We start from the raw sequence: 13880 nt of genomic DNA on the forward strand, positions 1-13880 counted from the left end.
TAATGACAATTCAGCACCTGAATGGTGTGTGTTGGTGAAACATCACTTCTGCTGAGGTTTTACTCAGGGAGTGGTGGCATGAAGACTGTGGGAGACAGGTAGTGACCCTCTGAAAGCAAGGGGAAGTGTGCTAGGAAAGGGAGGAGGAGCTGGAGAAACCAATGCCACTGACTTCAAAGATGAAGCATTCTCTTTATACTCTGAAAGTGACTGAATAAAATTATTAGCATCATCACTGAGCTAAATAGGATTTTCTACTTGTGTTGGATTATTTTAGATGACAGTTTGATTAGCCTGATTTGTGTTCATTTGTCCCTAAGAGGTGTACTACTTTAATTCAGCCTTATATTCAAAAAATACTTTGAATTATGATATCATTTATTAAAGTTTATTTGCTTTCTCCCAACAGATGTGTTAGCTTTGCTAGCACAAGAAGCAATAAAGCTTAATTTTTGGAGTTCACAGTGCTGGTTCCAGCTGTGAGCAGAGCTGCCCTCTCTGTGAGCACTTGCTCCCAAACCACCTGGTCATGCAGGGACTCCAATCATCCCATCCACTTAGTAAAGGAGACATGGGATAAACCCTCACACCCTGCTGAGCTACAGTCACCTGAGGGGCAGTTCACACTGCTCTATTCCACACATTCTGGATAAACCCCTGGAGTTATGAAAAGCACTGCTTTTCCTAATATTATTAAGGCAAATGAGTTCCTAGGAGAGGAAGGAGGAGCAAAGATTACTGAATCCTTGCTGAAAGCAAGGTGATATCTTATGGCCTGGGAATGCAGCCAGCATTAAACCCCACTGCACTAAGGTATGTAATTAACAATACGCTGTTCCACCTCCACTTCCTGGTTGTGAACAGTGCTTGTACTCACTGAAACCTTCCTGGTAAGCTCCCATCTGCACTCAGCCTTCCATGGCACCGGGACAGAAATCATCCCTCATCTTCAGCTTCACATTCTGGAACCTTCCTTCTGACAGAAGAGCACCTGGAGATCCAAACAAGCATTTTGAGGGTGCCCATGCAAGGTTTTATGCAGGTCATATCAATAAGTGATCAAGGCATCTCTTGGGATGCTGCTGTAGTCTTTGGCTGTGGAAGAGCTGCGGCTCTTTGCTTGCATGCCCCATAATCTGGATATGGTCAAGCACTGCAGCAAGTGAAATAAAACACAGACTGGCCTCCTCCTCAGGTGAAGAGCAATTTGAGAAGGAGCAACTCATTTAGTCCACATGGGAATTGCTGAAGGATATATTCAGGAAATTTCAAGATTGTCCCTGGCAACAGTGAAAGCCCAGGTTATTCAATCCTGTGGCTGTATGGGATCAACCATGGCCCTGGCTCCTTTGGTCATGTCTCACAGCTCAAAAGCACTGGGAGCACTCCCTCATAACCATCAGCTTCTCAGTCCTGCCAGGTGAGGGAAATGTTTCCAAGACTTCATTTAATACCTGTATTTAATCCATTAGTTCTCCCTGAAGACCTCCTGAAGGCTGGGCTGTGATTAAGGAGCAGATAAGTGCCCTGTTTATTGCTCTCCTGATACTTCTTCACTTTCCTCTACACTTTCACAGTTTTCATCCAACAGTCATGCAGTGCCTTGGAAATGTGCATGGGAGCCCCCTCCTCTGTCCCCTTGGGATGGGTTGCACAGTCCACCCACACTCCAGCAATACAGCTCCTTGCTGTCCTGTGAGGTCCTCTGAGATTCTGTGATTTTATGGAGTTACAGCCCTTGGTGTGAGGAAAAGTTACCAGCAAAATGGACTGAGAGTCATCTGCAACTTTTTCTCCTTGATTCTTTGCCATTAAGCTGCAGGCTTGATTATAATTTGTTTTGTTATCAGTTTAAAGGGAAAATTCATTATTTTTCATATTTTTCCTTTTCAAAATAAAAGAGGAGGGCAGCAGGAAGTGGCCAGGCCGGGAAGGAAAGAAAGTAACTATCTCCAGATCATGTTCTACGTAGAGTCCTTTCTGTTAATATGCTCCATGAATTCTGCAGCATGGCCATGACTCCTGTAAAAACCAGAGAGGACAGGCATGAGTGTTGAATCACAACAGCTCTCTCTGTGCTTCTGCCCCTAGCTGTCACTGCTACAGCACAGCTGCATTGGTCTCACTGAACCCTTGGCTTCTTCTAGTGCTAAAAAGTGCTGGATTTCCTGTGCAGATCAATCCATTGGCAGCTGTGAGGTCAGAATGGTTCCCATTTCTGCTTCACTGTTACATCCCCAGGTGCCAAAGGGTCTTGAAGATGGGACAAAGAAAGGTTCTGGTTCACCGTCCCTTTCTACTCAACAAACATAAATAATCCCTCAGTAATGCACAGTTTATTTCCCTCCCAATATGGACTTGCAGTCTTGATGCTCTTTTTATTACAACTTAAGCATAAAGCAGTTTTTATGTTCACTGCAGACATGGAGTGCCCTACACTTTGCTTCTGCAAACAGGGAGCTGTTCATCTCCTGTTCAGTGGTTTTGACCACCTGAACACATGCACTGCTGCCCACAGTACTCATCTGGCTTGTCTTCCATGTTTCTAATGGCTTGACTCACACCCTTCCTGGGACAGATACCATTAGCATGTGAATTAGCAATGTCTCAAGGAGGTCTTTAGTTTGTGGTGGCACCTGCATGCACCAAAAAGGTGCTCAAGCCTGCTACATGAGAAGCAAAAAATGCAAAGAATTAAAGAAAAACAAGCCAAACACTGGAAAAGCTGAAAATGTGGCATTTTGACATATGATCAGCTGTAAGAACTCATGTCTGCTGTCTGTGGACATCAGCACTTTTAGTCCCCACTTCAGACAGCTGCAACGATGTAACTGTCTAGTTAACAAAAACTCCAGTTATCATTTACTGCTCTTGGCAGTAACTTCTACCTAAACCATAGAGAAGTCCTTATCTGTTAGCATTCCCAAAGGGGGCCATGTCTGAGGAGGGCTGGGCAGCCCCCTACAGGCCTTTATGTTTGTTTCTCATATACAGGAACAAATTGGTGAAATATTTGAGGAAAAAGATACTTTTTAAAGTCACAACTGAGCTCAGTTTCACAACTAATTGCTGTGAGATATTTTTGCACCAAATCTTTCAGCATGGCAAAACCAGGAGTCAGATCATTCAAATGGACCTGCAAGCTCCTGATGAAGCTGATTGCTAACTTGGGACCCTCCTGATGCCTTTATGTAACTTACAAGAGGTTGGCACACTTGGAGAATATTACCCTTCCTAATGGGCTCAGAGGCAAGGGAATACACCAGGGTAAATGAGGCCATAAGCCAAGTCCTTCTTCATCACATTGTATTTTTCTTTGGTTGGATACAGCACCCATGTGGCCTGCAAGAGTGAAATTTCTCTCACAATGCACCATTTTCTTAAGGCCCAATTTCCCTCTAACTCCATTTCCCTCTACTCTTCTGTGTTGTACTGGGAATAGTTTTCATCTCCTGACATCACCAGAAGGGCTGAGAGATGTTGAAAGCATACATCTTCTGGGAAGAAGCACTGTGTGGCAATGGAAGAACAATTGTGGTGACAGGGCAGGGAGGGAAGATATGTCTCTCTATCAAGATTTTACAGCCTCATTTACATTAAAAAAAAAAAAAAAATTCTTGTTAGAAGCAGCAAGGAAACATGAGAAATTCAGAAACTCAGAATATTCCCAAAGAACAAAAAGGGTTAAAAAAATAAAAATCAAATCCACTCCTACCAAATCACATCTAGTTCAAGCAGCAAAGAATGAGTGACCAGCCTGGGGCTGATGCCTGTTTCCTACCCACTGCAGCAATTTCAGGGGCCTGAGCCCAGCCAGAGCTCACTTCTGGAGAAAACACAAACCTATCATTCAATAAATCTCTCTGCTGGGATGTGGCACAGGCTGAGGCAGTCACGACTGAGACCTGCATGGTGCACCTGGCATGAAAGAGCCACATGTCCCAGCAGCGGACACAGCACGAGCTGCAGCTGCTTGGAGGAGGTGGTGGTTGTAAAGGACTTGAAGCCTAATTTTAAATTGACACCTGTGTGTGATTGCAGATGGATTGAATTTATGACAGCCCATCAGCACCAACTGGAAGAACAACAACCAGCACCTTTGCAAAGAGCAGGTATCGATAACCCAACCAAAATGACACAAGTACTCATGGCCTCATATGGGCCAGGGCTTGGTTCAGACGCTGCAACCTAAAACACACCCAGGTCAGCCTGTCTCAAACATTAGCAGTGTCTGACATACTTGTCCCTACACAATGCATGTCATGAGAAAATAGCAAAAGCATGGACTGTGCTACCAGAGCCTGGCAAATCTGGCGTTGGCTCAGGCAGATTTCCATTGTCAGAAGTTCAGAAAATAAATGCTTAAGACTAGGAGGATCTCTTTACCAGGAGGAACTGAGCCAGGCTTCTTAGCTCTATGCACAATTTTAGCTCGCTGCAAAATAACCTCTACTCACCCCCCTTCTTCCAGCAAGTAACGGGATGGCAGAGGCTGGCGATACAGATTCCAGGTGAAAAATAAACACAAGCAGTATGTCAGGGCTTTAATCACATCTATATGAGATGTGATTTTTCCTCCTTGCCAGATGTACCTTTTTTTGTACACAGACATTAATGCTCGTGGAACAGCACTTGATCAGCTTTCATTTTCCGTCTGGATCCCTGCCCGTTTCTCTGGCTGAGCAGCCCAAGGTTTCCTCCTGCTGCCTGGCCAGCCCTGGGCAGGGCTGGCGCATTGGTGGCTGTGACAGCCGGGGTGAAGCGCACGCAGGGGCTCTAACGCACTGCAGTGGAGCCGCTTCCGATGCGGCTGCCTCAGCCTCCTCTCTGCCATCCCTGCCTGCTTCATTAGCATCACACCGTTCAAAGGCATGGAAATTAAATTATATTTAGGTCACAAACATATTTTAAGCAAAAATACCTATTATATTTAAAGCATCTTGTTCAGAGACTGTCTGCTGCTTCAGGATGGTTGCACTAATACTCACTGTCCTTAATGTTTTTTAATGAGACACCAGGTGCTTCCAAAGTCTGATTTTTGTTTGAATATCAATTAGGTTCATTCTCTCTCTCTCAATTTACATGCTGGTAAATAAGAAACCTCTTTCTGGCAGCTCATTTAGGTATCCCAAACAGGCAAAAGGCCAGATTTCCCTGGATAACTTTGAAAGAGAAATAAAATAGCTCTGCCAGGGAACAGGACTGTAGTCCTGAACAGTCCAGTGCTCTGCTCTCTGCTTGCTAGCAGGGAGCAGGCAGGCAGCTCTCCAAGAGCACCAGCACTCAGACATCACTCCCCACACTTTGGGCTGCCACTCCTTTCAGCAGTGGGCTGCTCTCCGTGGATTCACATCTTGAACAGATTGAAGCATCTGGCTACGCCTCCTATGAAGGCTGTAGAAGTGATGATCTCCTTGGACTTTGTAAATATTGATCATTATTCTGGAAGCAGCTCAGCAGAGAAGCTACTCTTCAGCCCCAGCTCCTCTGCTGCTGGAGGAGACCTGTCTCATAGTCAATACACTTTAAACTGGAATGTACTGTGATGCTTAGGGATCCTTGGCTGTCCACGCTTAGATCAATACTCCCAAGCCTCCTGAGAACAAGCCTGGGGCATGGTTACCTAGCCCACGGCTTCCAGTGGGATAAAGCAGTACATGTTCTGGACAGCCCGGAGCAATTACTTGGAGCACTGTGTGACATGTCCCTGCCCAAAGGCCAGGGCCCAAAGCCTCCCTCATTTATGCTGACACATGCCAGAGGAACGGAGCTGCTGCTGTTTCACCCCCACAGCCCACCGCTGGACAGCCCGCTGGCTCGCCCTGCTGCTGACACGTCCTTCCACCTGCTCATAACCTTTCTGTTTCCATGAAGGCTTTGTCTTGCATTTGATTCCTGAGACAACTTTCCCTCTCCTCCTAGGGAGGCACAGCGGGAGACAGAGACCCAAGCACAGCAGGCTGCTTCTCCCACCAGGCCTTCTTAAACTTCACAGCATGTCCTGGCTCTGCAGGCATCACTGAGGCATCAGCTCCTCAGATGTCTCAGGAAGGAGGTGATGCTATTTTTCTGCCCTCTAGGATTCCTCCAGGGGACCTTCAAATCCCTAGACTCTCACAGAGCAAGTCTGTTTATTCCAAGTCTGAAGGAGGCAGCAGCACAGGAAGAGTTGGATGGAGGAAGCAAATTTTTGGAAGCTTAGTAGAAAAGATTGTAGTTTCTGTTTTTTGGGGCTGACAGTGCACATTTCCTCCATCAACAGCTTCCCTAATCTGCTCTGGCCTGCTCTGCACTGGGCCAGGGAGCACATAACTCCACTGCAATTTTCTTGGCTTGCACTGGGAGAAGGAACAGAGGCAGCTCATCCAGCTGGGAGAGGCACCTCTAGCCACTGGGAAGAGGAGCATGAGCAGCCTTAGAAAAGCAGTTCTTCCCAGAGCTCCAGTACCCTGCCCTCATGTACATCCAAAGAACCATAGAATACTGAGTTGGAAACATCATCAAAGCCCAGCTCCTGGCCCTGCACAGCACACCCCCAAGAATCACACCATCTGCCCAAGAGTGTTGTCCAAATACTTCTTGAACTCTCAGATATCACTCATTGGATAAAATGTGCTTTAGGCCGGAAGCAGATGCAGAAACTGGTTTGAATGGGGTTAGACAGAACATCCACCCAGGAAGGCTTGACAGCATTATTGGGTTAGTGTTAATGTAGCACATGTGGTCCAGCAGGCAGGGGAAATGGCTGGGCCTTCTTCTGAATTGATGGCTTTATCCCTTGCATTAGCACCAACCTGCTGGCAGTGCCTGGCTTGGCTTGCAGAGGTTGTTTTTCCTTCCTGGCATGCATGCAGAGCTCTGTTCAGCTGCAGGAAGAGAAAGAGGGCACTATCAACTATGTATTCTGCTCATTTAAGCTGTGCTTGTCATGACAGGGAAGCAACAGTGTATGGCTGTCCTTCAGCAGCCTGAACTGAAACAGAGCAAAGCAGACATCCTTTCTAATGCCAGGAACTGTTAGAGAGGGCAGGAAACAATGATGGCATCTGCTCATGCACCTTTGACCTTTCCAGTCCTCTTGAGGGCTGCATGTGGTGGATGAGATGGAAAGCAAACCCCACAACCACCGCTCTGATTTCCCCATGTGCAGGACGTGCCTTGCTGAATGACAAAAACTGCAAAAGCTGCACAAACTCCAATTAAATGTTTATTAAGAAAAAACACTACTTTCTGGATTTTTATGCTGGGTATTTCTTTACTTCATCTTTACTAAAGCTACAGCTTGATTTTGCAAACTGAAAACGCAGTATACGATTCTGGTCAGTTCAGAGCACAAGCAGCTTTCTGTATTCAGGATTAGTGCTCAGTTTCTGCTTTTGGCTCCTTGTAAATCTACCTGCTTTTCTTCAGTGTTAATATTGAATTCAGCCAGATTAAATCTAGACAGAATGGGTACACCATGTTTTTTTCTGCTAGCTGATCACTGAATCTGACTTATCAGCTCTGTGACTTGATAGCTGGAAGCTTGATACAAGATCTTGGAAGCCTGTCTACACAAGAACACCATTTTAACCAGCAGCACAATGTCTGTGAGTCCTCTACCATCAGCCTACGCTTCCCTTGAGGAAGGAGGAAAGAAATGGAAGTGCTGATCAAAACCAGCCTCTGTTTTTTACACAGCACTGATGTAATGAAACACCCGTCCTGGAAGTGCAGAGATTTCAGGAGGCATTCAAGAAAGCTCTGCTAAGGAGAAACAATGTGCAGTGGGATTTCAAATGGTCCTCTCAAAGGAGAGCTCAAATTGTTTTTTTCTTCTTGAATCCAATAAATCAAAATTATAAGCAAACAACATCCGCAACTAGGCACAACATAAACTGAAAGATGACAAAGGGGAGAAGTTTCTGTTTATTTATTCCTCTTTAAAATGACTTAAAAGAAAATTTAAAACACTATTTAAAAAAGAGGGGATTCAGAGTATTGAGAAGCTGAAAATCAAACCACAAAGGAGGCATTACAAGGTTAGCAGAACATAGAAGGCATAGTTAGTATAAAACAGATTTACAGTCTCAGTGAACAGCAAATTTGTACCACCCATATAAGTGGAACAGGACATAATGCTGCCCCTACTCTCTGGAACACAGAACTGTTTAATAATTTTGTTTTATTGTAGTATTGTGTAGGAAAACACAACAGTTTTTAAAAAGCAACATTTTCAATTGAAAGAGAAAAACATTAAAAAACATTATATTGCTCTATAGGCACTGATAAATGTCTTTCTGTGGTAAAAGAGTGTGCCAAGCGGAATTCAAAATTGTGTAATCCTCTTAAAATCATACAGCCCTGGTGAGATTGCAAATAAAACTTAGTTATGCTACTTCTCTGGCACTCCCTGACAGCAGCTGTGCCCACTCTGAACTGTCTGCATGTCTTCATGGACAGGGCTAGGCAGAAGCAACAGCCAGTGGTATTGGAAAATGAAGGTATCTCCCAGCAAGTCAGAACACTGGCAGCTCAGATCCATGGAGGGCATTTGTTACACTGACAAAAAGTGATTGACTGCATGTGCTTGCCAAGGCTTTCATTCTGCCTGCTTCAAGTTACACCTGACCTTGAGGTGCTGAGTCCCAGTAGGGAGCGAACAGGAGCAAGGAAAGGTTGCTGCCTACAGGCCTGCTTGGAAAGAGCCACTCTGGTGGCCAGGGGCTGCTGGCAGAGAAAGGGTCAGCTACAAGCCTGGTCAGAGCTTGCCATCAGCAGACAACTGCTTCCCTCTCCTCTCCCCTTGCTGAGCACAGGCAGCTGTATGTTACATACACCCTTCTCTGCAGAGCGCTTTGATCAGACTATAGAGCCCTTATGTCCCCTGAGAGCAGGGATGAGGACTTCACTGGGATCTGCAACAAAAATCATCTTAAAGCCATCACTAGAAAGAGCTGCTATGGCCTTGGTGAAGGTTAAAGCAGTGCCTGTGCAGGGCACCCTGAAGCAGCTTTTTACCTTGCAAGCATCCTCACTTCTGAGACTTATCCTCCCCCGTGTGTTTTGGCACATGCAGCTCTGCTGCTCCCCGGCTCTGGCAAGCAGGATGCCCAAGATTAGCAGTGCTGAGCCACAGTGACCCTGCCTGCGCACAGGGGAGGGAAGATGCGCTCCAGTCTTCTGTTCTACTAAAGAGTCTCTGCCTTATAAAGTCACCTTTTAAAAAAATGCCATGGCCGGGACCAGTTAATCAAACATGTCCTCAAACATGCGTTGCCCCATGGCTATGTAAACCTCTTTTTCCTCCGGTGTCATCTGGGCCACCAGCTCAGGGCGCTGGCTCACTTGGCTGTAAGAATGCGGACGCCCAGCCACTGTAACAGTAGGGTCTTCTGCCACCACCTCGAATTCTTCATCCTCCTCCTCCTCCTCCAGCCCATACGTTGTGGTGGTCGTGGCAGCAGGGCGGGGAGGGGACTCCTCCTCCGACTCGCTTGTCTCACTCTCGGAGTCACTCGCGTTGCCGCCAGAGAGAGGAGCGGCACCGCTGACGGTGACGGTGGAAGCGGAAGGTGTCTTCTTCTCGTGGATGAGCAGGGCACGCATCACCTCCTCATTGTCATCCAGGGCTGCCCGGCTCTCCTCACGCTCCTGGAACGCATCCAGATCCCGGCCCCCTGCAAAGGGACATGAGGGAATGAGCATTTCCTCACACAGATCTGTGTGATGGGCCTGAAAGTTTTCTTAACCTTTATTAATTACCACCACTGAGCTCAGTCGGCCAAGTCACACCCTTTCTCTATGCCAACTCCTCCTCTCCCTTGAAAGAGAGACAGTTAGGTCTCATAATGGCAGAACAAGTTCAAGAACAACATTTCCTAGGAGCTGGGAGGTCTAGAATCACTGTGGTTCCCAGATGGAAACCTTGACCAGGAGCACATTGCAGTTGGAGACAGCAAGTGCACCATGGGCAAGAACCTGGAAAATACTTCCCCAGGGATGTATCCAACTCAGGCATTACAATGGAGCAGAAAGCAAAGTAGTCCTTAAAATACAGACCACAAGCCCAGGCCCTCTGTGCTGCTGAGCTCCCTGCCTGTAAGGATTAACAGAGAATAAATGGATTAAAGAGAATAAATGGATTAAAGAGAATAAATGGATCCAGGTAGACAAAGAATATGTGGGAAACCATGTGTTATAAAACAACATATAGAGCAGCCATGCCTGGTTAGCTCAGAGGGCCACCTGTACCAGGCAGGAATGGGAAAAGCGCCTTACAGGAAGATGGTGGTGGCATGGAGCAGATGCAGCTGACAGCCTGCAGCCCAGTTGTGCAGCACAGCACTAACCAGTGCCTGCTCTCCAAGCTGAAACACAGCCCAGACAGTCCCTGTGGCTCCCTACCTGCACCTCTTATTTAAGGGGACTGCAGTGTCCCAGCTAACACACCTGGCTTCTGCTCCTCTTTGAGTAAACTTGGCTGTACAACAGCTGGGAGGGTTCAATCTGGCTCTGGTAGGCAGAATGTCTGCAATTCATGGATTCAAAAGGTAATATTCTGCTCAAAAAGTAGCATCCCACAGAAAACCTCTCCTATTCCTGTATTTGGTGAGAGGGCTGTGAGTCCACCTAGCACCAAAAGAACTACAGGCAGTATGGAAAAAACATAAATAGTTTAAAAAAAAAAAAAAACCAGAACAAAAAATTAAATTTGGAGAAAAAAAAGGCCTAAAAAGTAGGACAGGCTCCCGGTGGCAAACTTTCTGTCTTACACCAAAAGATGCTGCCTATGAACAACTGCTGGAGTTGAGGTGTTGGCATTCTGTCTTCATACAGGGAGCCACTTGCCCACTCCTCCAAGACACAGACCCTCATGGTTTCAGCAACACATCCAGGCAGGAGGCTCCCAAGTCTTTCCCCTCCCCAGTCAGAAATGCGCTGGTTGCATTTTTTAACTTGAGATCAAAAATAATGTGAAGGAAGTAAGTTCTGCATTTAGCAGTAAAAGCCAGGGCTGTTTGTGGTCACTCCTCTCCTGTGGTAAAATAAAGGACAAAAGAACCATACCTAATTTCACCAGAATTCTGTTTTCATTGTAAATAAAGTTGTAGTAATGGGTGATGGCTACAATAGTACATCTAATTACTACATCTAATAGTAATATTAGAGCACTGCCAAATTCCTGAAAGAAAGGAAGAATAAAGGCATCCTGTTGGCAGTCGTGTGCTCAGCTCACTGCTTGTGACTGTGGAGCAGAAGAGGCTGAAGGAGACCATCTCTGAAGTAATATCATAGCTCATCACAGAGAGCTGTGAAATGACAACAGCCAGAGATAGCTCCACAAAAGCTGACTTTGTGGCTCAGAGGGGCTGTCTCTTGCTTGCAAGAACTGTTTCTGCCAGATCCAAGCAGAGAATCTTTTCCGTCAACAGTCCCAAGTTTCTGTCCTTCCTGTTTGTGTTGCAGCAGCAATTTCAGGCTATTTTCACAAGCTCCCTCTGATTTCCAGTAGCTGAGGAGGTTAAGCAGCAATGCCATCATCCTGTATGATCCTCCACCTCCATATACCCTCAGTGACTTCTTGAGAAACATTTATGCTGCGTACATCAAAAGTTGTTTGAGGGAGCTGATTTAAAACTACAGGTGAAATGAATGTCTAGCAGAAAAATGGGGTGAGAAACTCACCACGGCTGGTGAGTAACAACAACAACATCTGCTACAGACTGCAGAAGCAGGTTGTTCAATCATCTCACTTTGCTTAATCTATTTGAAAAATGCTTTGGGATCCATAATACACTTGACAGGCATTACATGTGAACAAGTTCTTTAGAGCTATCTTCTGACTGCTATATCACATCTATTTTCTTCACTTCTACTACACCTAAATACTCCACTCCTCTCCTGAACATGGCACGAGTTCCAGGGTCATATAGTCACACAAAACTCCCTTTTGCAGTCTTTTCTTCCTAGGGCATCAACAATTTCAGTCCATAATCCTAAAATGACTCTAAAGATTGTATCTATTGACTCACTCTTGTAAAAATCATAAAAGGTCTCCATTTCCAATTTTGGCATGGAAGCTTGAACAGCGCACATACCAAAGCAAAATATTTCTACTAATAGTTATAAGATCTCGACTGTGGTCTGTGGACAACCTGACCCCAAGATGAATGAAAATAAAAGCAGAGATAATGAGAAACACCAGAAGAGAATAAAGACTCACCTGTCATGGTGACAGACCTTCCTACTGTACTTCCAGAAGCTCTATTTCTGAGTATTCTTCATATATAACAAGTTCTAAGAAACAACTGGCAAGATGGCTGGGAGCATATAAACACTGCTGGTAGATTTAGTAGATTTCAGAGTCACTGAACATTAATAAATGTTATTTTTCAGCAGTGACCTATTAGGGAGACAGCTTTCTAGATGAAACTGAAAGACCTTCATCTAGAAGCAATAAGCTCTCAAGGTGGAAGCCATAATAGTTAATTAACATTTTAGAAGCCCCCACAAAATTTCACGGACAGCTCAGCTTTACTGACCTAGATTTCAATCCTTGATCTAAGGAATTTTTACATCTGCCTACACAGGTGCTTTGCACAGCAGAGGGGAGCAGACACTCCAGTGCTGGGAGCAGCAGCTGCACACACACACAGCAGAACATGTTTTTGACGGCACTGTAAAGGCCTTGTGTAAGCAGAGCAGTACTTCTGCTCTGTGAATTTCTTACCATCTTTGATTTCATCAGGGTCATAAGCCCCCTGCACCGTGCTCTCACGCAGCCAAATGGGTCTCTCTCTGGCTGGCTTTCCTTCGCCTACAGACCGGTTCAGATCCTCCTGGTCCTCCATGCTGATGACGACATTCTGGGTATACAAGTCCTCATATGATGGTCCTTTTGTAGTCCATGCTTCCCGATGGTGTCCACCTGCAAGGCCAGCTGCTGCCCCTGAACCAGCACCAGCTGCACGCTCCTTGCTATATGAAAGTTAAAGAGAGAAAAACAGAGCTCTCAGAACAAACCCCTCCTTAGACAAAAATGCTTCAATTATGATTAGTTATCTCCCATGATCTGCACTGAGAACTTTCATTCTCAGTTCTAATGTGTGCTGCCAGGAATTTGTGCCAGCCTGCTGGTTAGGGAAACTTGTGGATCTCTAGTGGGAAACACCACATAGGGCCATGGCAACATCCACCACAGACAGTGAAGAGGCAGCACTAGAGATGAAAATGCACTTACGTTAAAACAAGCATAAAATCCCAGAATTTCCTGAAACAAAAGCCACAGCAGCAAAACACAGTCAAACGGTAGTCTGGTATTTGGAAAAGCCTCTTTTTGGCCTTCACACAGCAATCAAATGCTGCATTAAAGAAAGCACTGAAGTTTAACCAAGATAGATAGTAGGCTCAGGGACTCAGCATGCTCAGAGCTGTGAACTGTTATTAATCACAGGATTCCTGAAGGAGTTAACTCACCATGAAAAACACAATTCACACCTTTGCTTGAACTGTGAGTGACCATGCACATGAGAAGTCACCTCTCCAGTGTTACACAGGAGATCTGTGCTATCCAAAGACACAGCCTTGTGAGGACTGGGGAGTCCAGGCAGAGAAGAAAGAAGAGAGAGCACCTTCAAACCACAGGACCAGGGCTGGACAAAAGGCTTTGTGTGCTGATGGAGTGCAGGAGGAGACAGAAGAACTGTTTTCACTGTAGAAAAGCTGGAGAAATAAAGGCGCTGACCCATGTTATGGGTACGGCAGTCAAAGCCTAGCCCTCCTTTGCTCCCAGCACATTTCCCTGCAGGGCCCCTTCTAGTTGAGGAGACTGATGGAGAAAAACACTCCTGCTTGGATCTGTCCAAAAGAGGCTATCAGGTAAAATATTGTCTGCACAC

At 45.7% G+C, this 13880-nt stretch overlaps 1 protein-coding gene across 2 annotated transcripts in view; it reads right to left on the bottom strand.

The window, feature by feature from the left end:
- Positions 1 to 7897: 7897 nt before the first annotated feature.
- The window catches only part of GTF2E1 (general transcription factor IIE subunit 1), a 49086-nt gene continuing 43103 nt past the window's right edge, over positions 7898 to 13880 (bottom strand). For both annotated transcript variants that reach the window (XM_086884061.1, XM_023940765.2), the window contains exons 4-5: positions 12713 to 12960; positions 7898 to 9659 (exon numbers count right to left, since the gene is read on the bottom strand). In XM_086884061.1, coding sequence (XP_086740187.1) covers positions 9229 to 9659; positions 12713 to 12960 — 679 coding nt within the window. In that variant the 3' untranslated portion in view covers positions 7898 to 9228. The remainder of the gene's footprint in view (positions 9660 to 12712; positions 12961 to 13880) is intronic.

The sequence above is a fragment of the Cyanistes caeruleus genome, chromosome 3 (assembly GCF_971803275.1).
Source record: "Cyanistes caeruleus chromosome 3, bCyaCae1.hap1.1, whole genome shotgun sequence".
In the NCBI taxonomy this organism is placed as follows: domain Eukaryota; kingdom Metazoa; phylum Chordata; class Aves; order Passeriformes; family Paridae; genus Cyanistes; species Cyanistes caeruleus.